General features: G+C 38.5%; 15 protein-coding genes across 15 annotated transcripts; 9 read left to right on the top strand and 6 right to left on the bottom strand.

Moving 5' to 3' along the window:
• Window positions 1-421: 421 nt before the first annotated feature.
• Window positions 422-1771, top strand: SPAR_M03800 (uncharacterized protein; the record flags this gene model as incomplete). Its single annotated transcript, XM_033912676.1, has 1 exon — window positions 422-1771. One exon carries the CDS (start codon window positions 422-424, stop codon window positions 1769-1771), a length of 1350 nt encoding a protein of 449 aa, XP_033768567.1.
• Window positions 1772-1895: 124 nt separating this feature from the next.
• Window positions 1896-2507, bottom strand: CUE1 (Cue1p; the record flags this gene model as incomplete). Its single annotated transcript, XM_033912675.1, has 1 exon — window positions 1896-2507. One exon carries the CDS (start codon window positions 2505-2507, stop codon window positions 1896-1898), a length of 612 nt encoding a protein of 203 aa, XP_033768566.1.
• A 278-nt stretch (window positions 2508-2785) lies between these two features.
• On the bottom strand, window positions 2786-3352 carry SAP30 (Sap30p; the record flags this gene model as incomplete). Its single annotated transcript, XM_033912674.1, has 1 exon — window positions 2786-3352. The coding sequence occupies one exon, from the start codon at window positions 3350-3352 to the stop codon at window positions 2786-2788; it is 567 nt and encodes a 188-aa protein (XP_033768565.1).
• A 244-nt stretch (window positions 3353-3596) lies between these two features.
• Window positions 3597-4538, bottom strand: SPAR_M03770 (putative endodeoxyribonuclease; the record flags this gene model as incomplete). Its single annotated transcript, XM_033912673.1, has 1 exon — window positions 3597-4538. One exon carries the CDS (start codon window positions 4536-4538, stop codon window positions 3597-3599), a length of 942 nt encoding a protein of 313 aa, XP_033768564.1.
• A 353-nt stretch (window positions 4539-4891) lies between these two features.
• TPS3 (trehalose 6-phosphate synthase/phosphatase complex subunit) lies at window positions 4892-8056 on the top strand (the record flags this gene model as incomplete). Its single annotated transcript, XM_033912672.1, has 1 exon — window positions 4892-8056. One exon carries the CDS (start codon window positions 4892-4894, stop codon window positions 8054-8056), a length of 3165 nt encoding a protein of 1054 aa, XP_033768563.1.
• A 366-nt stretch (window positions 8057-8422) lies between these two features.
• TIF11 (translation initiation complex factor eIF1A) lies at window positions 8423-8884 on the top strand (the record flags this gene model as incomplete). Its single annotated transcript, XM_033912671.1, has 1 exon — window positions 8423-8884. One exon carries the CDS (start codon window positions 8423-8425, stop codon window positions 8882-8884), a length of 462 nt encoding a protein of 153 aa, XP_033768562.1.
• Window positions 8885-9389: 505 nt separating this feature from the next.
• On the top strand, window positions 9390-13649 carry TRM732 (tRNA methylation protein TRM732; the record flags this gene model as incomplete). The annotated part of the gene is made up of 1 exon (XM_033912670.1): window positions 9390-13649. One exon carries the CDS (start codon window positions 9390-9392, stop codon window positions 13647-13649), a length of 4260 nt encoding a protein of 1419 aa, XP_033768561.1.
• Window positions 13650-13989: 340 nt separating this feature from the next.
• On the top strand, window positions 13990-15651 carry ROY1 (Roy1p; the record flags this gene model as incomplete). The annotated part of the gene is made up of 1 exon (XM_033912669.1): window positions 13990-15651. One exon carries the CDS (start codon window positions 13990-13992, stop codon window positions 15649-15651), a length of 1662 nt encoding a protein of 553 aa, XP_033768560.1.
• A 588-nt stretch (window positions 15652-16239) lies between these two features.
• PET111 (Pet111p) lies at window positions 16240-18642 on the top strand (the record flags this gene model as incomplete). Its single annotated transcript, XM_033912668.1, has 1 exon — window positions 16240-18642. One exon carries the CDS (start codon window positions 16240-16242, stop codon window positions 18640-18642), a length of 2403 nt encoding a protein of 800 aa, XP_033768559.1.
• A 506-nt stretch (window positions 18643-19148) lies between these two features.
• On the top strand, window positions 19149-19331 carry COX7 (cytochrome c oxidase subunit VII; the record flags this gene model as incomplete). The annotated part of the gene is made up of 1 exon (XM_033912667.1): window positions 19149-19331. One exon carries the CDS (start codon window positions 19149-19151, stop codon window positions 19329-19331), a length of 183 nt encoding a protein of 60 aa, XP_033768558.1.
• A 382-nt stretch (window positions 19332-19713) lies between these two features.
• Window positions 19714-20280, bottom strand: GFD1 (Gfd1p; the record flags this gene model as incomplete). The annotated part of the gene is made up of 1 exon (XM_033912666.1): window positions 19714-20280. One exon carries the CDS (start codon window positions 20278-20280, stop codon window positions 19714-19716), a length of 567 nt encoding a protein of 188 aa, XP_033768557.1.
• Window positions 20281-21063: 783 nt separating this feature from the next.
• On the top strand, window positions 21064-22323 carry SPAR_M03690 (uncharacterized protein; the record flags this gene model as incomplete). The annotated part of the gene is made up of 1 exon (XM_033912665.1): window positions 21064-22323. The coding sequence occupies one exon, from the start codon at window positions 21064-21066 to the stop codon at window positions 22321-22323; it is 1260 nt and encodes a 419-aa protein (XP_033768556.1).
• Window positions 22324-22543: 220 nt separating this feature from the next.
• On the top strand, window positions 22544-22948 carry MLO1 (Mlo1p; the record flags this gene model as incomplete). The annotated part of the gene is made up of 1 exon (XM_033912664.1): window positions 22544-22948. The coding sequence occupies one exon, from the start codon at window positions 22544-22546 to the stop codon at window positions 22946-22948; it is 405 nt and encodes a 134-aa protein (XP_033768555.1).
• Window positions 22949-23338: 390 nt separating this feature from the next.
• Window positions 23339-23515, bottom strand: HOR7 (Hor7p; the record flags this gene model as incomplete). The annotated part of the gene is made up of 1 exon (XM_033912663.1): window positions 23339-23515. The coding sequence occupies one exon, from the start codon at window positions 23513-23515 to the stop codon at window positions 23339-23341; it is 177 nt and encodes a 58-aa protein (XP_033768554.1).
• A 712-nt stretch (window positions 23516-24227) lies between these two features.
• On the bottom strand, window positions 24228-25328 carry GTO3 (omega-class glutathione transferase; the record flags this gene model as incomplete). Its single annotated transcript, XM_033912662.1, has 1 exon — window positions 24228-25328. One exon carries the CDS (start codon window positions 25326-25328, stop codon window positions 24228-24230), a length of 1101 nt encoding a protein of 366 aa, XP_033768553.1.
• Window positions 25329-25440: the final 112 nt, after the last annotated feature.

The raw sequence follows: 25440 nt of genomic DNA, 5'->3' as shown, positions 1-25440 counted from the left end.
CCAAGCCATGCGGCTTTGCTGTTGGTTATCTGGTATTTTCTTCCTTTTCCACGATAAAAAGCGAGAATGAAGAATTTTTTTTCCAACTCCAAAACCAAAGCTGGCCCACAGAACCAGACAGAAGAAACTTTATATCCGAAAGGAGAAGAAAGGGTGTGCCTTTCTTACAAATGATCGTAGCCAGTAAAGGTCGCCCCTGTGATGTCAGCTGCGGGAAGTGATTCGCGCAGAGCGACTCACGTAGAGGGAGCCGCAGAAATGTCGTCGTGTACGACGGGTAACGGAGATAGAAGAAACGAGTCCGTAGATCAGGTCTCATTACCGTAGCGTATAATGGAAGAAAAAAAGTGAATTATCATATGTGCTGTTTGTCTGCATAACCCGAACGAGTATAATAGAAGAATAACGGACCAAGGGAGTGATGTCCAGCAGGAGTGGCAACCACTGTGTGCTCAGAAAATGGAATAGTTGCTCTTGCGAGTTGGTTGTGCCCTCGGAGGTTCCTGAGCATGCAATTACGAAGTTGCACATATACGACTTCGACAATACATTATTTGCAACGCCGGGCCCTACAGAGCAATTGTATACACGTGAGCTACTGAATGTGCTGACATCGAGCGTGTTAGCGAATGGAGGCTGGTGGAATGAGCCGGAGTTTCTGCAGGCTGCTATCAAGATCTCGAAGGTTAAACCCAGACAATATTCATGGAATGAGAATATTATTAAACTGGCAGAGGAATCGTATTGTGCCAAGGATACAATCTCGATCATTTTAACGGGCAGAGAGGAAAACAGGTTCCATAAGTTGATAGAGCATGCTCTGCAGACGGCAAGAAGCCATTGGAAATGTTCAACAAATGAGTTTAGGTTCAATGCAGTTTGTCTGAAAAAAAAAGAAATTTCTGAGTATACTAGCAAGTATAAGAAGGAGCTGATGGGGGAATTCTTGAAATACTATCCTTCACTGCAGGAATTAATCATATATGATGATAGAGTACATCAAATAGAGGCGTTCAAGTCTTTCTTCCATTCTTTGGATTTGTCACGTTTGAAGTGGTCTGCGATTCCCGTACGACCGTTCACAAAATCACTGCCAAGAGATCAGGAACTTGAAATAGTGACGGAGATGGTCCAAAAGAGTAATAGTCAAGCTTTTAATACTTCACAGAAGTTCGATTTAACATGGACACCAAGGCAAACGGGTTATATTCTTTGCATGGCATCGCATCGGCTGCTATCGATAGAGGTTATGAAGTATTTGAGGCGGGGGAAAGGGAGAAGAACATTCAGACCCAAACTGTATGAATATCCCCTGTATATACCGTGTGCAGAACCCGGTAAAGATATCCCTGTGCTTGAAATCGCTAAAATATGGTCAAACAATGAGGCTTGCATATTTGATTCTGAGGAGAAACTGCAACGTATTTCAGAAAAATTTCATCAACAACAACCTGGGAAATGTATCGTACACTTTCAAGTCACCGATCTTGCCGTCATCTCGTCCGTCTGTCACAACAAAAGAAAACCATTAGAGGTTTATTTCAAGGCCACACCCGATCCAAATAGATACGCTTTCACTCTGTTTCCAGAATTTATAGTCACAGGCCATTTTTACAAGAAAGACCAAATTGAAGATCTAGAAGCGGTAACAGAACATCTAATGGACTGCAAGAAAGCCATTCACTGGATACCGCTAGAGAAAGCCATTTCGATAAAGACATTTTTTGGACAGTATACCAAACTGGCCTCAATACCGCGTTCTGGTGCTTAATAATTACATTTTTTTCTTTCCTTTTTTGGGTTATTTATTTAGTCGTTTTAAATAAGTAAACACAAAGATATACTTGTATGCAAAACAGGCGCATCTAGATGTCTCCCGATAAACGCTCAAGCGTTCAAGACAGCAAACTTTGCAAATCTTTATCATTTTGCAATTTTGTCTCTAAATTCTTCCTGGCTTGCCAAACCAACAATTTCTTTCTCTCTTCTATGTCTAAATCCTTAAAGCTTAAGTTACTCATATCTTCATTGGGGTCGACATGGAATTTATCAAGCAGGTTCTCAGCACAAATCATATTCTTCTTTCTAGGGTCGTTGAATTCCCCACCACCAGCAATGTTATTATTAGCAGCCGCATTGGCTCCCATTGGCGCTCTGGATGGCTCAAACCCAGGTGGGAAACTCAATTCATCACCACGCAGGTACCTTTCCACCGTTTCCTCCACTGAGCCTGTGTTTTCCAAACTATATCTAATTTGCTCGGGATGCAAGTTAGGTGCAAGATTTTGCACTGTTTCTACCATCTGAGCAGTCACGGGATGACCTCCATTGACTCTACCAGTCCTTCTCAAGGCATTCTGTGTGGGGCCTTGGGGACCTCCGTGTGCGTTTACACCCGTTGCGGATAAGCGTTGTGCTGAGGGATGCTGATTACTTTGGAAGAATTTTTTCAGAAATATAACTCCAAATACAAGAACCAAAGTGATAAGCAATCTCGAATCCTCCATGGCCAAAAAGAAAGTTTGCGTAATCGTGGATTGTAATGCTTTATGGCGCCTCTTCTGAGAGATGGGTTGGTGAGTTGTCTATTCAATGATCAGTAGTAGACCTATCTCAGTTATATTAGATCGTTTAAAATAGCGCGACTGCTACCCGCACCGTATATAAAAAGGCATCAAGCCAAATGGCATACTAACAAATAAAGAAGTGTTACTGTCCATTTTAACGATTACCGCCTTCGAGAGCTTACATATATGTGTACACAAAAGGGCTATTTCATTGTTGATCAGCCCCGAAATTCCATCTTGAATTTCTTCTTCTGGTTTTTTACCTTATATATAAATTGCGGTATGCAGTCAGTCTCTTTGATGGAATGCTCATCGAAATGCCTTCTCACCACGTTAGCCAGGTCCCTCTTGTGTATCCTTTTATCGTGCTGCCCCTGTGTGTTTCTCTTGTATGAATAAGTCTTTGCGCCCAATTTGGAGCCCAAAATGTATCCCTGCAGCGTCAGGTTATCCGGCACGTCCAATTGAAAATGATCCTTGTACCTTCTCAGAAACGCATCCGTATACTCTTCGAAATCCATCGGGTGGCTCTTAGGACGTAGATCAGGGTGGTTGTCGGTGATATGTGTCTCTATGAGATTCTTAATGTACTGCTGTTGTGCGGCTGTTAGCCTTTGCTTCCCATTGGCTCTCCCGCTGGAAGTAGGCCCATTACTGTTGTTGCTGTTATTATTGTTATTATTATTGTTATTATTGCTGCCATTGTTGTTATTTGCGTAACCACCGCTTTGAGTGGGCCTGCCTCTCGATTCCGTTTCAGTGTTTGAATTAATTGGCCTAGCCATTGTTCCTGACTATATACCTATCCTTGAGTTGATAAACTATAAATGAATGGCATTACCACAATGGATACACAACCGCTTTTATGTACTTTCTTAATTATATTCTGAAAAATTTCAAAAGTATATAAAAAAGAGCGCTTTTTCCCCTCCGGAACGGCGTTGCCTTAGATAAAGCATATGCATACTAGAGAAGAAAATATAACAAATATAATTAAGTTATCTCATTACAATGCTATGCTGTCGTATTTCACTTGATAAATTTCCAAAAATTCTCATATATACGCAAAGCGGTTTGTGAGGCATCCAGGTTCCCGTCCCATGCTCGTGCGATTTGTGCATTCAAATACTGCAGCTGATCTGTGAGGGCCCTTTGGTATGACGGATCTGGGTTGTCAATGGGGTAGTCGGTTTCAGTAAGTATGCACGCTGGGGGCAAGCTCCTAACCAGGTCATCTCCCTCTTCTGGGTTCTTGAAATTAATCCATTTGGATAGGCTTACGAAGATACGATCCGAAGGAAACTTCTTGAGCCATTGACCCAAAAGCGTCTCCTTGGACCCTGTGTATGAATGCAAACATATCTTGACAGAGTGATATGGCAAGAGTTCTTCATTGCAGATATCGTTTAGCTTCCCATGGCACTTTACATCGTGTATAGAAATGGACTTGCTTGTGTGCCTTGCCAGCCGGCAAAATCGCCTGAAAACTATTTCTTGATGCGATAGCTTGACCTTCACTGTTGTTAGTCTGGCCTTCTCGTTCTGCATGTAGAAGCCATTCGCGGGAAGTCTAAAGAGCTTATCAAGACCGACCTCTCCAATCACACTAACTAACGTGTCATTAAACTCTCTATCTATATACTCTTCAAGATCTAGAGGATCAGGAAGCACCTGAACCAAACTGGCGAACTGTTCTTCGTTCTTATATTCCAATACATCTTGGTAGTGAGAAACCTTGTCGCATCGATCTCCCACATAAAATAAGTGACTGTACCAAGGATGAACGCCAAATCCAACGCATAAACCATCTTTCCTTCTGCTGTTACCAGCCATTTTCTTCAATTTGTTCCAGTCGTATGGGTTTGATGACATGACGCATCGCAACATACCATGGGACGCTCCATCATCACCACCGAGTGTATCGTTTGGGTCGGTGATGATATGACAGTGCGCATCAACAAGTTTATCCATTACTTCCACAATGATTAGCCTTGTGTAACATCTAATTTCGATAAAGTTGTAGCTGGCAGTCCATTAAAAGGGCCCTTTCTTCCCTACGTAATCAATTGTTCTCCTGGCTTCGCGCGGTGCCCCTGGAATTAATTAATCCCCTTCAGCACGCAGCAGTAGCAACACCAGGGAGCATCGAGTGGACGAGCGACCATTCAATAGTATTAAGTTCAAGACAGAAGTTTTGAGTACTGTTGCTATTCCACTTCATCTTCTATTATAATAAAACAGTATAAAGTCATCGCAGGTCCTGACTTTATAATTTGTTGCTTGCTATCCAGGAAACCATAGACCAATAACCACAGTCAACGTCAATGACTATTATCGTCGCTTCTTTATTCTTACCCTATACGCCTCAGTTCGAGGCTGATGTTACCAATTCGGATACTGCAAAGCTAGTTGAATCAAGTATGATCAAGGTAGACTGCAATAATCAGGAATTGAGCAATAACAAGCAAGAAAGAAGCAGTTCTGTGACTTCAGCAAGTTCTCATTATATTGGCTTGCCCCAAGAGCCTCAAATCAACGGTGAACCTTTACCTAGGGCCACTGTGAGCTCTCCTGCTACGGGAGTTAACTACCATAATGAGATGGAAATGCTTTCTTCCGAGCAATTTCTGGAAGAACTGACTGCTAACGCCACTCATGCGGCAAACTCTGGTATTCCGCAAACGAATAACCCAGTTTCTTCTAGCTCAACTGCTCAGCGGCCTTCAGTGGAGGAGTTTTTTTCTGCACCATCTGCTAGAGTCTGTCCTCCCGCTCAGGAAGCTTCTGCTTCATCTATTTCTGTTGGTCGCGGATCGTCTCACTACAACGATTTGAACTCTAACCTTATGAAAAATCCTAATCTGTCATTCGATTCACATCCCTCTAGGGTCAGAAGCTCATCCAAGAGTGCCGTAATTACTCCCGTTTCCAAGAGCGTTCCTGATGTCGATCCTGCTGTTGTAGATGTCGCGAAAGTTAGAGAAGAATTCCAACAGCAAGCTTCCTTGCCCTCCATGAAGAGAGTTTCCGGAAGCGCTGCTGGGGACTCTTCCATTGCTTCTGCAGGTTCTAACCTGAAGTATTCGGAGCACTTTCAAGATAACTTCATTGAAGACACTGATAGTGAGGATGACATTGATTCCGATTTGGAGACCGACGCTACGAAGAAATACAACGTCCCCAAATTTGGTGGTTATTCCAATAACGCAAAATTAAGAGCATCTCTAATGAGAAACTCGTACGAACTATTTAAACATTTGCCATGGACAATAGTCGACAGTGACAAAGGGAACGGATCCTTAAAAAATGCGGTCAATATTGCAGTTGCTGAAAAGACTGTGAAAGAGCCTGTTTCCTGGATAGGTACAATGGGTATTCCCACTGATGAACTTCCTCACGAAGTTTGCCAGAAGATTTCGAAGAAATTAGAAAAGGATTTCTGCTCTTACCCAGTGGTCACTGATGATATTACTTTTAAGGGTGCTTATAAAAATTATGCCAAACAGATTTTGTGGCCCACCCTACATTATCAAATTCCAGATAATCCAAATTCAAAGGCTTTTGAAGATCATTCCTGGGACTACTACCAAAAAGTCAACCAAAGGTTTGCTGATAAGATAGTTTCCGTTTACAAACCTGGCGACACAATTTGGATCCATGATTATCACTTAATGCTTGTTCCACAAATGGTGAGAGAGAAACTGCCTAAAGCTAAGATTGGATTTTTCTTGCACGTTTCCTTCCCAAGTAGTGAGGTATTCAGATGCCTTGCTAACAGAGAAAGGATCCTGGAAGGTATCATTGGCGCAAACTTTGTTGGGTTTCAAACAAAAGAGTATAAGAGACATTTCTTACAGACTTGTAATAGATTACTTGCTGCAGATGTCTCCAATGATGAAGTCAAGTACCATTGCAATATTGTTTCTGTAATGTATGCGCCAATCGGTATTGATTATTTCCATTTGGCGTCGCAATTAAGAAATGATTCTGTAGTTGAATGGCGTCAACTTATTAAAGAGAGATGGCGTAATAAAAAACTGATTGTTTGTCGCGATCAATTTGACAGAATTAGAGGTCTTCAGAAAAAAATGTTGGCCTACGAAAGGTTTTTGATAGAAAACCCTGAATATATTGAAAAAGTTGTTTTGATCCAAATCTGCATTGGTAAGAGTTCCGATCCTGAGTACGAACGCCAAATTATGGTTGTCGTCGATAGAATCAATTCTTTGTCCTCGAACATCAGTATTTCTCAACCAGTGGTGTTTTTACATCAAGATTTAGATTTTGCTCAATATTTGGCGTTGAATTGTGAAGCAGATGCTTTCTTAGTGGACGCGCTAAGAGAAGGTATGAACTTAACATGTCATGAATTCATTGTCAGTTCATTCGAAAAAAACGCACCTTTGTTATTATCTGAATTCACCGGTAGTTCTTCTGTCCTAAAGGAGGGTGCTATTTTAATCAACCCATGGGATATAAATCATGTAGCACAAAGTATCAAGAGGAGTTTGGAAATGTCTCCCGAAGAAAAAAGACGTAGGTGGAAAAAATTATTCAAATCTGTTATTGAACACGATTCGGATAATTGGATTACCAAATGTTTCGAGTATATAAATAATGCTTGGGAGTCCAACCAAGAAACATCAACTGTTTTCAATTTGGCCCCAGAAAAATTCTGTGCCGACTACAAAGCCTCCAAAAAACATTTATTCATCTTCAAGATTTCAGAACCTCCAACGTCAAGAATGCTATCTTTACTAAGTGAATTGAGTTCCAATAATATAGTTTACGTTTTGAGTTCATTTACAAAGAATACATTCGAAGGGTTATACAATGGTGTTTTAAACATCGGTTTGATAGCGGAAAATGGTGCTTACGTAAGAGTTAACGGGTCATGGTACAATATCGTGGAGGAGCTTGATTGGATGAAAGAGGTGGCAAAGATTTTTGATGAAAAAGTCGAGAGATTACCTGGTTCATACTACAAAATTGCCGACTCTATGATCAGATTCCATACAGAAAATGCCGAAGATCAAGATCGTGTCCCAACCGTTATTGGGGAAGCTATCACGCACATAAACACTTTATTCGATGACAAGGATATCCATGCTTATGTGCATAAGGATATCGTCTTTGTTCAACAAACAGGGCTAGCCTTAGCCGCCGCCGAGTTTTTGATGAAATTCTACAACAGTGGTGTCAGTCCTACTGACAATAGCAGAATTTCTCTATCGAGAACATCCTCTTCGATGTCTGTCGGTAATAATAAGAAGCATTTCCAAAACCGGGTGGATTTTGTTTGCGTTTCCGGTTCAACATCACCTATTATCGAACCATTGTTTAAATTAGTGAAGCAAGAGGTTGAAAAGAACAATCTAAAATTTGGTTACACCATTCTTTACGGTAGCTCTAGATCTACTTATGCGAAGGAACATATCAATGGTGTCAATGAACTTTTTACAATTCTTCATGACTTGACAGCCGCTTAAGCGATCTTTTTTCCCTCCTGTACTTCCAGGATTGTTCTCTTTTTTATTCTTCGGTTATAGTTTTAACGAGCGATTATAAATATAAAAGTACTATTTTCTCTTTACGTATATATGTATATACAGCACGATAAATTACAAATGAGTTCCAAATAACAAACGCAGCTATTTATTCATTATCACAACCGGATTTGTATGATCATCGTTACGTACGAACGCTGTTTTTCACTTTTTTTTTTCATTTTTGTTTTCGCCGCAAGAGTAATAGTGAAAAATTGAAAAAGCTTCAATTTTAGTTTGCAGAAAGAAGTCTTTGCTTGTGCAGAGGTTGTATTAGTAGCATTAGTGTAACATAGAGCAAAGTTTATCATGGGTAAAAAAAACACTAAAGGTGGTAAAAAAGGAAGAAGAGGTAAGAACGACTCTGATGGTCCAAAGCGTGAGCTTATTTATAAAGAAGAAGGCCAAGAGTATGCTCAAATCACCAAGATGTTGGGTAACGGGAGAGTCGAAGCCAGTTGTTTTGATGGTAATAAGAGAATGGCTCATATTAGAGGTAAGTTAAGAAAGAAGGTCTGGATGGGACAGGGTGATATTATTCTTGTTTCCTTGAGAGATTTTCAAGATGACCAATGTGATGTTGTTCACAAGTATAATTTAGATGAAGCCAGAACACTGAAAAACCAAGGTGAACTTCCTGAGAACGCAAAGATTAATGAAACCGACAACTTTGGTTTCGAATCTGACGAAGACGTTAACTTTGAATTCGGTAACGCTGATGAAGATGATGAAGAAGGTGAAGATGAAGAACTTGATATTGATGACATTTAGTTTAGGCCGGATAAGTGTACTCGATATCTTTTAATGCGTCAACTATTTATAATTTATTCATAATTATATTTTTTAGTCCATCATAGGAAAAGGTTTTCTTTTTACTATATAGATATACTTATATATGGAAAACAAAAAAAGGAATAAAAATGAAATACCTCCGAAAGTCATTTAATATCCTCCTTCTGGTGTTTCTTTCAAGTGACCTTATATCAAAGAAACCGTAATAAACATTTTTTTCCTCGCACGCAAAAGCTGAGCAAGAAACACGTTGCGAGTACTTTTTATTTATTCATCATTATTAGTTCATAACCTTTATTTTTAATGGCACGGTTCATTGTCAGAGATGCGTACTTCCCGCTTTTTTCATCGAAAATTTACCTAGGTTGAAAAAAAATGTTATTATAAAAATTTCATTTTAAGAGAAAAGCTCATCGCGGGAATGGTAACATTATTGTGAGCTTCTCCGATATACATTACCACTCACTTTGAAAGTTTCCAGAAAATGACTACGGATGCACAATTCCCCAGTCAGGAAATCGAGCTTTTCCGAATCAAAGAGTTCTTGATAGCTAATAATCCAGCAAAAATTAACAATGAAAATAAAGATGCTATTTTAACCCAGATTGAGCAAAATTTCAGGCATCTAATACAGTATATTAAGGACGGGTTACCGAATCTAAACGAGTCAACAAAGTTAATTTTTCCAGATACCTTTTCGATCTGTTTATTGAGGAGCCATCAGATAATTGCAAGCAAAAAAATTGACTCTCAAGAATATTTATCGGCAGTGAAAGAGCATCTCTTAACTGAAACGAATGCAAATATTATCTTTGAATATGTGCTTGACTTTTGGGCCGATGGTGGGGCCCCACTGATGAATGCTTTGAGAGATTTATTCGGCAAACTACTGAACTTATTGAAAATCACGTATCCTATGTCAATCTTGAAGGATATTTTATTCAATTGGATGAATGAAATATTGGAAGTACCCTCTACTTTGCGTGTCCAATATTACTTGATTGATGCCCTTTCTTTTGACTTTGACCTTTACTATATTTTAGAAAAAAAGCCACATTTCATTGATAACTCTTTTTCTTTGATGAATTCTGATTTACTAGCAAACCCAGTGGGTAAATGCGTTGTTAGTTTGTTGTTAAACGTTTATGAAAAGCATTTTAAAAAGGACGAAGCTTTTGTGCAGGAGTGGATACAATTGTGGAAAAGTTCTGCTTTAAAATACATTCATGACAACCAATACACCAAATCCATTAATTTGTATATCATGATTCCACTATTCAAAAATATGCCAAACTCGATCTTCACCATTTTCCTCAAAAGCATACCTAAGAAAGACCCATCACTTCTGCTCTCACTGTTAAAGATTGGCCAGGAATTGGGGATCGAAGAAGAACCATTTTGTGATAATAAATATACTAGTATAAATTCCATCAACAAACTCTTAGAGCAAGATGAGTATAAACTCCAGGTATTTGAAATACTGACCTTTTCCACAAAAAAGTCGAAGCCTATTCGTCCCTTCGTCTTCGAAACTATCAAACAGTACCTAGATGTGTTCTTCGTCGATACCGAGCTTGAACGCAGAAATTACTTTTGCAGTTCAATGAAACATTTTATATTCAGGATTAGAGATTGTGCTTATTCTTTAGCTAGAGATGCCGGAAAGCTCAAGAAGGCTGGGAAATTTCCTGACGAACAGAAGGAAAAGTTGGCGCAAGTTGAGGAGTCCCAAGCCTTCTTGGTTTGGCTGTGCAGCTCTATAAAACATCACCTGGCCCCTGGTACTTTATATCAGGCGAATGTGACCTCATTAAAACTTTTGCATATACTGATCAAGTCTGGTATCGACAAATCTACTCCACAACAATTTTTAGACAACCAAAACAAAAGAGAATACCCTTTTTCTCTCCCCATTTTACAAGATGTCACATTTTTAAGGTTGCTCATTGACCTTTTGGTCAGCAATTATGCTGACGTGCGCGAATTATCCAAAAAAATGTTATTTATGATGATTAGCGCTGATGAATCCAGAAGTCTCTTGGATAGGTTGAACATAAACGCTCTAAGGCGAACTGCAAACTCTCTTTTGAATAACTACGAAAAAGGTGATGCTGGGGCTGCCGTATACGAGTTCATATTTACGATAATGGGTTCTCAAAGAAGTTTTATTGATCAGACAATTGATATATTATCGCGGATGGTACAAGATTTGCAAAATGACAGCATCGGTTGTGCAGAAAATTCAGTCGGTACTCACTTTGCTGCACTAAGCTTAGTTTTGAATAAGTTTAACTCCGAAAAAAACCATAGAGATACTTCAAAAACAATCTCAAAAACAATAAACCTTGTGCTCAAGGGCTGGGAGGCAACGAGAAATGTGGTATGTCATGATTCAGCACTTGGAATACTACCTGAAGTATATGCTGATTGTGGTGTACCGGACCAAGTTATAATAAGTCACGCATTTAGGGCGATTAAAGAAGCATCATATTTACTCGAAACGATATTGAAAGAATATCCTTTAACAAGCGATCAGTTACACAGTATCGGCGATCTTTTTACAGTTCAGCTTTCTACTATTCGTCATAGTGGGGCCTTCCAAGCTGTTTTACCGGGGTTGAAGGCATATTGCATTCGTTGTCAACTTGAATTTCCCGCTCTTCTCCAGGAACTTCTAAACAAAAGCATAAAATCTTTGAAGTCTAAAACTCAACATATTACAAGAAGGTCAGGTGGCTTGCCTTTCTTAGTCACAACTGTCTTAAGTGCCGAGGTTACCAAAGGGAGACCTCTGTTGCAAAAAACTTTTGAAGACTTACTTCTCATTGCAAGATTACCAGTTCCCCCCCATCAGGATGAGTTTGATTTACCACAGGTTAATGCTATCAATTGTATAAACGCAATATTTGTTGAACCTAAGCTCTCTGCACATTGTACGTCATTTGTCTCTGAGGCATTAGAACTAGCCTTATTAAATTTTGACTGTGATATATGGGCTTTAAGAAACTGTTCTCTCATGCTATTTACCTCCCTGCAAAATAGAATTTTTGGAAAAGTGGGCAGAAGCGCTAGTGCAAAATTATTCTTTACCAAATATTCTGGCTTGAGACAACTGCTCTTAGATATTTTAAACAATTCTGTTGCTCAATATTCTGGAAATGAAAGGAAAACATATCATATTGAAAGCATTTTTTTGATCCTTAATGTATTACTGAGATTACGGCCTACACCAGGTTATGCTGGTCTAAAAGAATTCAACGTTTCCATTTATGTGTGTTTATCAAATGAGAACTGGAAGATCAGAGATATGGCATCCAGAGTATTGCATTCGTTGTCCGAAAAATTTGAAGAAGAAGTAAGAAAATTGCTTGAATTGGCTTCTATTGAGAATCAGAACCAGTTACATGGACACTTGCTTGCACTTCAACAATTGGTGCCACAATACCTTTCAGAAAATAAAGATACGGAGTTGATTCAAAAAATATTTGAAAAGAAAAGGATGATTTTACTGGAGAACAAGTGTTTCATTACCAAGAAGGCCTACTTAAAATTAACGTGGTGTATATTGGAAACATGTGACATACCTGATTTAGTTTTGAAGGATTATACCAGCACTTTAGGGAATATATTTATTACTGAAAATAACGAATACGTTGTCAATGGTAGCAAACAGCTGTATCTTTCACAAATATTAAGCATCCTCTTAAAGTATGAGGATAGTATACATTTGCATGATATTTGTTTATTAGGATTGCAATCTCCATTTTATGAAGTTCAACTTAACACATTGCAGTACATGAATAATAACTTTCACTGGGAAACTAAAAGAAGTTCTGAATTTTTTGAACAACTACAACCATTACTCACAGTTACAGATTTGCTGCCCATGGCTAAAGCTCTAGTAGTGAAAATTCTCTCAAGAAAGGAGGGTGCTTTATCCCTGGCAACTTGCACTGAACTTCTAAAAGCGGATAATAGTGAAGACGCGAAACTCGCTGCCGTTTCATCACTGAGCACCCAATTGTCTTCACAGACATTTCACTGGATATGGAATTTGTTACGGGGTTTTTTTTCCGATTCTTGTTCCAAAGATTTCAGATTAGCATCTTTAGAATGTTTAACTGCTTTTCCGGAAAGTTGTAAGAACTTCAAAATACTATTACAGTTTTATAACTTTTTATGGGACGATGATTCGGAAATAAGAGAGAAGGCTTCCTTTTATTTGAACAAGTACTTCATACAAGCTGAAGACTGGGAATGTAACAAGAATACCGGTGTGACCGCTCTTATATTTACAGGAAAGTTTGTTGAAGTATTCACAGGTTCTGAGGTAGTAGAAGAATTGTGCTCGCAGTTGTTCCAATATCTAAATGAATATGATATGTTTGCTGCCAGAAAATCGGTGAAAAATTGTCTATTTACCACAGAAAAGGATAACCAGTTCATTAACGAACTACAAAGGGCAATGCATCTATTAGATATGATAAAATCAACTGCAAAGGACATTTCAAAGTGTTACAAGGATCAGATATCCCACCTAAAAAGTGCTCTATTGAAACACCTCAACAATGCGGATTTGAAAGACTCCCCCCTCGGCTGGTGTTCTAATACTGAAATATTTTCAAGGATAACGCTCTTAAAGGAACTGATCCAACAGTATTTTCCTTCAAATTATGAGAATTTTATTGATGATCTGACTAGACATTCCGTTCATCCCCTAATTATCAGTTATTCCCAGTTCTAGATAATGAAAATATACAGATACATACTTTCCATATGCTCCGATTCGCCTATGACATATTTATGAATCTAGACACATAACACACTGCGGAACCTATCCTAAGGCATAACAATTTCTATTCTCTAATACGATGATTGAACTTAGTTAGATCTTTATCGTGGTCATTTTTCTTTCCGATTTTTTCCACCTCTTTTTTTTGTTGAAAAATGTTCATGAATGAAAAATTAAAGGTGAGGTTTATTACCAAAGCAAATCGTGCCCCTTTACTAATCCTCAAGCCATTCTGGGCTATTGTGAAAACGACAGTTGTAGTCACATGATATAACAAAAGTATAACTGACAAATGGCATTCCAAGATCAAGGTTTATTCATAGTGTTATCGCACGCTTCCTTATTTCTCAATCAGAATGATTTGCTAAGGTTGAGCCTAACATCCAAAAAAATCCATGATATAATCGCAATCCCTCGTCTTTATAATAATATTCACATAACTAAGAATCCTGTTTTAAGGACAAACAAATGCTTTTTGGAGGGAGGAAAAACTTATGTAAGTGGTTATAGATCAGTTTTGAAAACTGGTGACAAGAATGACATATTTCTATATGATAGAATTGAAAGATTGTTAGAGGCGTCGCATTTGAAATCTATAAAACAGCTGACTATAGATGAAAATTTGTTTCACAATAGGAAGGAAGGGTTGCAACTGTTACAAAGATTGGTCAATGAGATTACTAACTTGAACGCGATTGAAATTCTTGACATCAAGGACTCTGCCTTGTTTGGGTTGTGTTCAGAAAAGTACTATGGCCTGACAAGGTTAAAGAAGCGGATCGTATATGGCAAAACTGGATTTGATGGTATCAGATTATGGGAAAACTTCAAGAGCTTAAAATGGGAATTACCTGTTTCATTAGATTTACGAGACGTAATAATCCCTGAAGTGGGTGCATTGTTAATGAAGCAACTGGATGGAGGAGAGTTAGAAATAAAGGATGAAGCGTATTCAAGCCTAAGGGTATTCGAGTACTTTGATTCCGTGAACCTCCGCTTTAAGAACCTGCGCCGCTTAAAACTTAATCACGTTCACAAGCAAGATGAAGGGAGTACTACTTCTATGAGGTTGTCTTCACGCGCGTTTACGGATGTAGTTAATTTATCCACTCTTAAAGCCCTTGAACTGGAATTTTCTTGTGAGGTGGACGATTGTGAATGTGATGATGACTTTCTTCAAGATATAACAGGCAATCTTGTTTCCTTGACGAGTCTAGGGTTCATTGAAAAGACATTCGCTAAACAAGGGTATCATTATATGGACGAGAAATGGGACCTGGTCATTAATAAGTTTATTTTGAACCTACCCAACGTGAGTAAAAATTTGCGTTCACTAAGCATACGACATGACCCACCTTTAAATGGTAAAGGCATTGATACTGTTGATGGAAACTTGCTTCGCCGTAAAAGAATTTATGAGAAGGTTCTGCCAAAGCTATCTTCATTAGAAACAATAATAGCCCCAACTGTGTTGCAGTCCATTACCTCATATGAAATGTATGCATGTGACCTTTTGTGGAACGGCTGCAAGTGTGCGTTCTGCTCCAAATACTTACCATTATTTGATAAGTACATTATGAATCATCAATACTTTTCGGCCTCAGATGCCAGGTACTTGGATATTATACCCATAGTATTTGCAGCATATACTGGAAAATCGCTAGCTAAGAGGTTTGATCCTCAGAAGAATTGGGATTTGGATTTATTACAGTATGCTCCCGAGGATACTGCATGGGATTTTCATGGCTTTGAAAGAATTCATCACTTTGCAAGTTATGAATGTTATTTTGATGAATCCTCATTTGAGCCCTTAGCGACTATTATTTCGCATTTTTTTTATCCTTACATGAACTACCTGATAAAGATATTGCCGAATCTTCGCCAAACTATGTTGTCAGGAATATACTTTAACGTGAGCCCAGAATTACACATTTACGAATCTATTTATGATTAAATTGCTGGCGGTGATAAACACAGCTGATGTAGATGTGTAGGAGGAGTTCGTATATGTATAGTTGATTATTGATTATATTTTATTGTTGCATTTCATAATAATTACCCGGATATAAATAAGTTCTTCGAATAATAACCATATATTTCAGAAACCAGGCAAACGCAAAGAAAGAGAAGACGAAATAACCAAGATAGACAAGCTTCTGTATACGGTCCAAGGATCAGAGACTGTTGTTATTTATTATTTGGGCTTCTTATTGTTAGCCTTTATTTCCTGTGCCCAATATCATCTGCTGCTTTAAGAAAACCTCCCCCACAGAAAGGTCTAAAATTTATAAGTGCTGCACCAGGTGTACACTGTTTCTCTAGATTTGCAACTTGGAGATCCTACTCCAATCGCTTGCTTATAGTCTGTCTTTTCTTTCTTTATCCTTTTGTTTCCTTTCTTTTTTTAAAATTCTATCTGGTATAGAGCATTTTTATGTTGATCATAACTTTTCATGTATTCTATTAATTACACCACAACTTTGATATCGTCAAATTTTTTATTACTGCCTATTAAATTTAAACAATTGCTTACGAGAACTTAATGTTACAACGGAGATTTATATCCTCCTGTGGTATAAAGAGATTGCTTTACAGAGAACCAGACAAGGTAATACACACCGTTCTCTTTAAAGTACGATATTACTCAACAGAGTTGATCAAAAAAAAGCATAAGGAAGATATTGAGGATTGGGTTAGAGCACAATTGAAAGATTCTTCAATAATAAGCAGTGCATGCGAACCTCAAAACAAACTCGATTGGATGGACTGCATTGCCAAAAGCCCAAGCAGCTTAGATATTCTCAAGAACCAATATAATATAGTGAAAGACATAGACTTTGAGATATTGTGGAAGCAAAAATTTAAAAGTGCAGATCCGGATGTTTTGGCGACAATTATTAACTTATCCGCTAACCAGAAGGTTCTGTTTTCAATAAAGCAATTACTGATCTTAATAAATGCCCTTCATTTTTTAAGAAAGGACTACGATATTGGAAGAATATACACCACATATGAACAATTTATGCCCTTATTAGCAATCCGCACGGATAGAGACATATATGGCCAGTTTATCGAAATCATGTTGGTGGTACAGAGTAATTTACATCATTTTGGTACTTGTGAAACTTTGTTTTCAGAATATATCAAATATTGCAAAGTAAACCCTCAGATGATTTCATTAGGGTTGAACTCTTTCATAAGAAATAATAATACTCAATTAGCCGTGGAGTTTTACACGCAAGCAATTACCAATCCTGATACATTCCCAATTGCTGAAAAACAGCTTTTTGAGTTTCTCCGATGCCTGGAAAGATACCTAGATATATCAAATATTAAGCATATCTTTTATCTGTGGCTAAAAGTGAAATGTGGCAACGAGCAATCCTCCTCGACGAATCTTCCCTCATTTAAAACCCTTGCTTTAATGCACAGAATGTTATTACGTTTCCCCAATACAGATGGGCTGGGTGATTTTTTAACCAATCCCGTGATTTTAAGTACAGGATACACATCTAGTGTGCAATTTGATTTGGTTGAATTTTGTCATTCTCTCTATTCCAACAAAGGGGACAGAGCTAAAAGCATTGATGACTCAACAATGATGGAAAGTATCGATAAATTTATTATCAGACTTAATAATGATATTCCGACACGAAAAGAACTATACATGTCAGTAGTTCAAGCATATGTCTCTACTAACAATTTTCAGAATTTAAAAGTAATCTTGGAAAAAATCCAGAGTGACAATGACATTAACATAGATGGTCCGTTTCACTTGTGCATATCTAGGTACTTTATCAATACTAATCAATTCGAAGGACTTTTCAAATATTACCGCAGTATGGTTAAAACCACTGATGGTAAAACGCGTTTACGGCCCGCATTCATCCAACAGTTATGGTCATGTGCCGTAAATGTTTATCCAATGTTGACAAAAGAAATTACAAATGACCTACTAGTGACACTGAAAAGGAATCAATACAGCAAGTGTCTCACATGGGTGTATACTTTTTTACAAGAAAACGCCCATGTTCATACGAGAAAGATTAATGGTGGAGAAGACTCCTCGTTATCCGGGTTCAATTCAGTCGATTTTGAAAGATTTGAAGAGTTTAAGAGAAAAATCTCTCTCAATGATGTATATGGAGCAGAATTGGTGATTTCAAATAGTTTGAAGGAGGGCATTGCCCCCCAATTTTCATTTCTATATTCCGTTTTGGCATTATGTTTGAGCAACTCTTTAACTAGTTTGGCACGTGTAGTTGATAGGATATTAAGAGCCAGGTTCTGCTATATCCCATTAAAAGTCGATATATTATGGTTAAAATGGGATGTCATTTCTAATTATAGATCTTTTGAAAAGTTGTCAACTGAACGCTTGAAAGAACTGGAATTTAAACTGAAGGAATTTGAGCGAATACATCAAAAGGATCTATCAGTGCAGAACTATTTACAACTTACGCAAATCTGCTTTCACACCCGTGATTTCAAATATGCTTGTTACTTAATTTCACAAGCTAGAAAAAATTTGATTACTTCCAACAACAAACAGTGGATGATGTATTATATGACATCTTTGAAGCTGGCAGCAAGAATGCATGAAAGCGAACGGTTTAGTAGGATTTTAAAAGATTGGAATTGTAATCACAGGGCAAGCTTAATTACTCCAGGCTGTATTAGGCAAATCAAGGGATTTATGAAGTATTTTGAGAAAAGACCCGTTTACACTTCAACTGCTGCTTCTGTTGATGACAAGGAGGTGAAAGATCGCATCGATGAGTTAGTTCTTCGATATGTGGACTACAAATTCCAAGGACTTGAGAGTATGAGAGAGTTAACAAGTTTTTTAAAAGATTGGTTTGATGAAGAGATTTCACTAATAAAGTTGGAACAAAATGAAAGAAAAATGAAGCTTCTTAAGGAGAATATAAAAGAAGAGACGTAATCTTTTGAATTATTTCCGTCTTTTCTCTCTCACATGTAAATATTTGTGTGAAATACGCACCGCTAAAGAGCCTTTGCATCAACCTATACCCTACATTTCTATAGACGCTATTTGAAAGCAAGATCCGACCCTTTTTTTTCCTTTGGTCTTATGATTTTCTACTCGTAAAGAGAACTGTTTTTTATTTATTTAGTTTATTCTTCATACCATGTAAATATAAGCGCATATAATAACTACGATCCGAGTACAGCTAGAATTGCTGACGCTTACAATTGCTTTGTTGTTTGATTATATGTACGAATACATATGGTATGGTGTCAGCAAAAAAAATGACGGTATTTGATTGGCTACGCCGCGCATCGTCCGAGAAATCCGGGCTGGTAGGGGCAGGTCTGAAAAGGCGGATAGAAATAAAAGATGATCCTATTTATTCATCCCATGAATAATAGAGGTTCGATACAAAGTTCTAGACAAACAAGAAAAAAAAAGCAAAGCAACAATACATAATGGCTAATAAAGTTATTCAACTACAGAAAATCTTCCAATCGTCTACTAAACCTCTATGGTGGAGACATCCAAGATCAGCGTTATACCTATACCCATTTTATGCCATTTTTGCAGTAGCTGTTGTCACACCGCTACTATACATCCCAAATGCTATTAGAGGTATCAAAGCCAAGAAGGCATAGTTAGGTAAAATAACATCCGTTCATAGCATCTTTATAATTGTTCTTTGATATTAAGTGCGTATGCTCAATACACATCATCCAAAACATTTCTATTCGAAAAAAGATGAAAAACCATTTATTTATATATACATATATAATATTCTAAAGAATAAGGAAACTACTAATTGAATCAGCCCTGCCTTCTCTATTTTGCTTTCTTGCGAAGTAATAAATAATTTCAGTTAGGCCTCCAACAGAGATCTATTAATCATTGAAAAACGTGTAGTGATTTTCTTGAAGTATGTTCAGTACTTACTAAACAACTATAAATAACTATAATATGGTAAACTAATGTCTTTTTTTAGGTAAAACTTGCCTGAAAATGTTCATGCGATGGAAGGGATCATATTTTCAAAGAGGTCTTCAAACGCTGAAGGATCAGCTCCTCTTCATCATCGTCAACCCAGTTGGAGCTCCCCTCATCGTTCAAGAAATCCATCAACACTTGTTGCTGTTGGTTCTTGTGATGTGTCTTTTGCAATATTTCTCTTTGCTCTTCGATCTTCTTTTTTAATAGTTTCATCTTGGAAGGGGTATCCAGTTTGGATTGTGTTTTAGTAGGTTTCATTTTGCTGGGTGAAATTGGCGGAGGAGATACCTCAGTTGCCTTCTGGGAGAAAGGATTTATCGCCAATGATTCACTTACAGGCGATATTTTGCCCTGGCTATGAGGTGTATTCTTTTCTCTGGAAGGAGTTTCTTTTATTTTATTCTTTGTCTTACTTTCATAGTTTCTTTTATTATTTTTCACTTTGTTTATAGTGTCCTTTTTCTTATTGTTTGAACTGGAATCACTACTTCTCCTGGTATTATTATTCTTGTTATTATTATTACTCCGCTTGTGACTTGGTTTCTGCTTCTTTATTGGTTCTTCGTCAGGTACATCGGCCCATATAGATTCTAAAGGCATGGTAAATAGTAAAAACGATATTAAAGTGTTCTACTATCAACAACAGTCTCTCTCCCCGCTGTTAAAGGCCAGTTCAACCAAGCGCTTGTGTTAAGCTTATCTTACCTTTTCTAAATTTTTCAACATTTCTTTCGCCTTGCAAATTACGTGCACCTCAAGAAATGCCCTGCCATAGTACATACATTAGAGATGAAAATGGCAAACAAGGTCTGACATCATCGGTATGGTATATACCACGCACGGTTTTTATCTCACGATAGCAGTTGTATAGAGCAAGAAGGAAGTACGATTACTGTATGCGTACTTTTCCTACATGTTAGACTTTTTGAGTGTGTGAGACATTCACTACGTTTTCTCTCAGGCAGTCGCAGTATGGCACGATATTGCAATGTGTATGTGAGACAGGAAGCTTGCTTTACTGCCTCATCCTCTCGCAAGCTGCCAACTCTGTCGATACATCAATAGATTAGCATATATCTGTTTGACGTAGAGACCCCAGTTACCGTCATGAGGCATTTTCCCAACTAGGAAATGCACCTCAATATGGTAAAAAGATACCGGCTAACGGTAAGGGAGAGGGCTGCGAAGGCCCTTTCCAGAGATGGCAGAATGGTGCAAACGATGGTTTGAATATCTTGGACAAAGAAGTGGAAACGGAGGGCGAGATGTTCTCTGATCTACTTTAGAATTTTTCTTATTTTAGTTAAATTTCTTTTTTCCTTCTCAAGTTTTCGTAAGCATTAATTTGATGGTGTGGTGAAGAAAATAGATAGAGATAAGAAAATGGGTCACACAGTACCGAAAGCCATAGAAAGAGAAGACGATATACATCCATTAGTTTCGAAAGAAATGAGTGATACAAATTTACAGCCACCGCCTACAACAAGATCACCCTCACCGAAAGGGCCAAACAACAATGAAGACGAGGAGAACGAGGATTTTGACATCGATAGCAATGAAACAACGCTGCAAAGAATAAGTAAAGATTATTTGAAACCCAATATCGGGCTTGTTCTCCTAACAGTATCATATTTCTTCAACTCAGCCATGGTGGTGTCTACTAAAGTCTTAGAAAACGATCCGGATGACATTGCTAATGATAGACAGATCAAACCATTGCAAATCTTATTAGTTAGAATGGTAATAACATATATCGGTACATTGATATACATGTATATTAATAAGAGTACAATTTCGGATGTTCCATTTGGCAAACCCGAAGTACGCAAATGGTTAATATTGAGAGGTTGTACCGGATTTTTCGGTGTGTTTGGAATGTATTACTCGTTAATGTACTTGACGATTAGCGATGCTGTTTTGATCACTTTTTTGTCGCCATCTTTAACAATATTTCTGTCGTGGGTTATTCTGAGGGAAAGGTTTACGAAAGTGGAAGCGCTAGGTTCGCTGATTTCATTGATGGGCGTGGTGTTAATTGTAAGACCTTCATTCTTATTTGGAACGCCCGAACTGACTGACTCTTCTTCTCAAATAGTTGAATCATCGGACCCAAAGTCAAGACTAATCGCCACTTTGGTTGGATTATGGGGTGTTTTAGGGATGAGTTGCGTCTACATCATTATTCGTTATATTGGTAAGAGGGCTCATGCTATAATGAGTGTAAGTTATTTTTCTTTGATAACAGCGATAGTGTCCTTTATTGGGATTAACACTATTCCTTCAATGAAGTTTCAGATCCCACATTCTAAAAAACAATGGATACTATTTGGTAATCTGGGTGTGTCCGGCTTTATTTTCCAGCTCTTATTAACTATGGGTATCCAAAGGGAACGTGCCGGAAGAGGATCTTTGATGACGTACACACAACTACTATATGCAGTTTTCTGGGACGTTGCACTATACAAGCATTGGCCAAATATCTGGTCGTGGATTGGTATGATAATTATCATAAGTGCTACATTGTGGGTGATAAGGATCAGGGCAGCCAATAACGAGACAACCGCCAAGGACTTAACCCCAGTAATTGACGATGAGGAGAACTCTATTCCCCTGACAGAGTTTGACATGTCTGATTCTAAGTGAGATAGGCAAATATTCTTTAGTTCCCGCTATGTTTTTTCCTTGATTTCTTTTTTTGTGTCATGTTGGAATGTGCTGTCCGGGGAAGCAAGGACACGAATTAGCAGAACAATAGGAGAAAGTGGGGTAAAGAACATTGTGAAAGCAAGACAAAAGAAGCATCGCGTCGTCAACCAAGTACCATATAAGCGGCCAAACGAAGAAGGTCGAGTGTGAAGTGTTAATGTTAGGTAAAGTTTTCGTAAGCTACATCAGAACAAGAATTGGGTTCAAACCTCTAAGCACAATATACACGCCTCTTTCTTCTTCCTCGCACAGCTTCGGTAAAGATGAGTGCTTCCCGTTTAAGAAATGGCACGAGTTGGATATGTCCCAGAAGCAAGAATTCATCCAGCTGTTCGTCAAGAACTACAGACACCAATACCCAAGTTCTAAGACCAATGTATCACTAAAAGGGCTGAGTATTGGCATGGATGAGCATAACGACTCACCATCTGTCTTCGGCATATTTTATAACGATATTTGGAAATCGTTCAAGAACGAGCAACTAGGGACTAGAAATGATAATATGAAATCGGGTAATAGGTTCAGTCATCCTAGCTTCAAACAATTGTTAATACAAAAGTGAACACCACTATTTCCCAATTTTTCGCTTTCCTCCACCGCATATACTGTGTCTTATCATCTCTAATATTCAATAGCCGCCTCTTTTTAAGTTCTTCAGGAGAAAAAATTTTTCGATTAAAATTAATATAATACTATATTGTTATATATATAAACTTGAAAGAAAGTACTTTTTTTTTTTGGATTTTCGTTTTATTCATTATTCACCCGACGAGGTGAAATTTTATTACTATATTGCACACCGAGAGAAATCATCGGAAAAATGTGACTAATGACACATATCTCCAATAAAAAGAAAATTGGAAAGCGTTACGTAGGCAATTCTGCATTGGTCTTTTCACCCCCTATTGACTATCCTCCTTCTCTTTCAATGAATTCCAAATAAAGTCTAAATTTAAATCAAAAAGGCCAATGCACCAGCTAGAGCAACACCAGCGGCACCAGCAACTTTACCGTTGTTCAAACCGGCAATTGGTTGGGCGGCATTTGTGCTTGAGGTGTTAGAGCTGTTAGCAGCACTTACTAAACCGGTGAAGGCGACAGCGGAAACGACAACTTGAGATAACTTCATTTTTTATTATTAGAGTCTTTTTTTGATGATATTGTATGGTTTTAGTGGAGCTATACATCCAATTCAAGACATCCCAAGAAACTATCACATTGGGAGCAACAATTTCTCCCTTTTATATGGTTGAAAACAGCTCCTAGCCACAGTTTCCTTCCACTTGCCAATTCTCTCATCGAAAGTTACATCCCTTATCACTGTGTTCTCCGGCGCAGCCTGCAGCAACCGCTGGCCGAAAACAGAAAGGGGCTTACCCAAATAGGAAGGAGTGGAGCTCCTCCGATAAACTGCGCCTCCCTATTGGGAAATGGGCGCCGTGGCGGCGCTAGCAAAAATGCGCTTATTATTCTATTATCAAGACTATGGCCCCCGTTCTAGAATTATCAAGAAGGAACCGTTTCCGGACCGCAGTGCCGTTGCCACTTTAAAAATAAACACAAGTCACAGCCATGGAGATGTCCAGCACCATTTAGTCATACTGTGGTTGTCTCAACGGAATAGCAATAAAAAGAAGATATGAAAGGAAGAAATCGTGCGGGGAGAGGAGGGGTCTCGGGTCCGGATTGCAAAGGGAAAAGAAAGTGAATGACTTCTTAGCCCCCATCCCCCTTACAAGTGTACTTCTCTCCTTTTCAAGTTGGTACTGGTTTGCTCTTTATTGTTTTTCCGCAGTATATTTTTATGACGCAGTCTATGCGTCCTAATGGAAGAAAAAATTTTATAGAGGTCGGATATCAGGCTTGGGCCCCAGTGGGGTGATCCCGATTGGGTTGACCCGTGGCTGCGACCGAGTATATCCGAGTTTTATATGGGTAAAGTCCGTTGTGCGCTGAAACGCTTCGTGCTGCCAGTATATATTCTTTAGCCACGTGTGTATACGGGGATAATCATCTCTGATGGTGGCGAGGTTGCACTTGAAGTGTTGGTGATAAACTAAGTCGAACCTTACTATCGTTGGGTAGAGTCTCACATCCGCCTCAGTTAGAGTGTCTCCGATGACAAAGTAGCGAGCCAATATCTTGTCCTTGTTGTTCTTGCCATACTTCGCTTCCAAACCTGTGTACTTCTTGTCCAGAAGATTTTCCAATTTGTCAAGATATTGAAAAACACTCGTAACCTCTTTCTCGTATGCTTCTGCACACTCTGCAAAACCGGCCTTGTATACCCCATTGTTGATTTTATCGTACACCCAAGAGTTGAACTCTGTAATCTGCACCTCTAGAGACTGAGGTACTAGGCCAATCTGACGATATTCTTCGCCGACAAACTCGTCAAACGCAGGCGAGTTCATGATTCTGATGATATCACTGCTTTCGTTGTTGACTATAGTGCATGTTTGCAAATCCCAAAGGACAGGGACGGTGAATCTTCCGTTATAGTCGGGCTTGGTTTTAAAATAGAGTTCGCTTAGACTCTTGTACCCGTAATGCGGTTCATCAGTTCCGTCGATCAATAGTCGATGAGCGTTATTGGCTACATCAGCCACAGAAGTACTAGTATTTAAATTTGCTGAGCTAATGCCACCTGCAATGTCAAACCAGTGCCTTCCATTAGTTTTCTCGCCTCCTGCTTCAAGGAACCGCCAGCCTTTGTCATCCAGGTGCCAATGCACTACACTGCACCCGATTATGGGTTCAAGCCCTTTCAGGGCCCTGGTGATCAAGGTTCTTTGTGCCCACGGGCATGGTAGCGCCACGTACAGCCAGTATCTTCCCGTAGCAGGTTTATATATTGGGTGATCTGCAGAGATAATTTCTCTGAATGAAGACGACTGTCTTTTGAACTCACCTTTCTTATTACTAATTGGTTTACTTGACATAGCTTCGTCACTGTTTGCAAGAGATAAAAAGCAAAAGAAAAGAAAGGAAAGAGAAAACTCTCCTTTAGGGCGCCGTGATGGTCTACAGTCGCAGTTTTTCAATCCTATATAT

The sequence above is a fragment of the Saccharomyces paradoxus genome, chromosome XIII, assembly GCF_002079055.1.
Source record: "Saccharomyces paradoxus chromosome XIII, complete sequence".
NCBI lineage: Eukaryota > Fungi > Ascomycota > Saccharomycetes > Saccharomycetales > Saccharomycetaceae > Saccharomyces > Saccharomyces paradoxus.
Note: the sequence above shows the minus strand (reverse complement) of the source record. Positions and strands in the feature narration are given on the sequence as shown.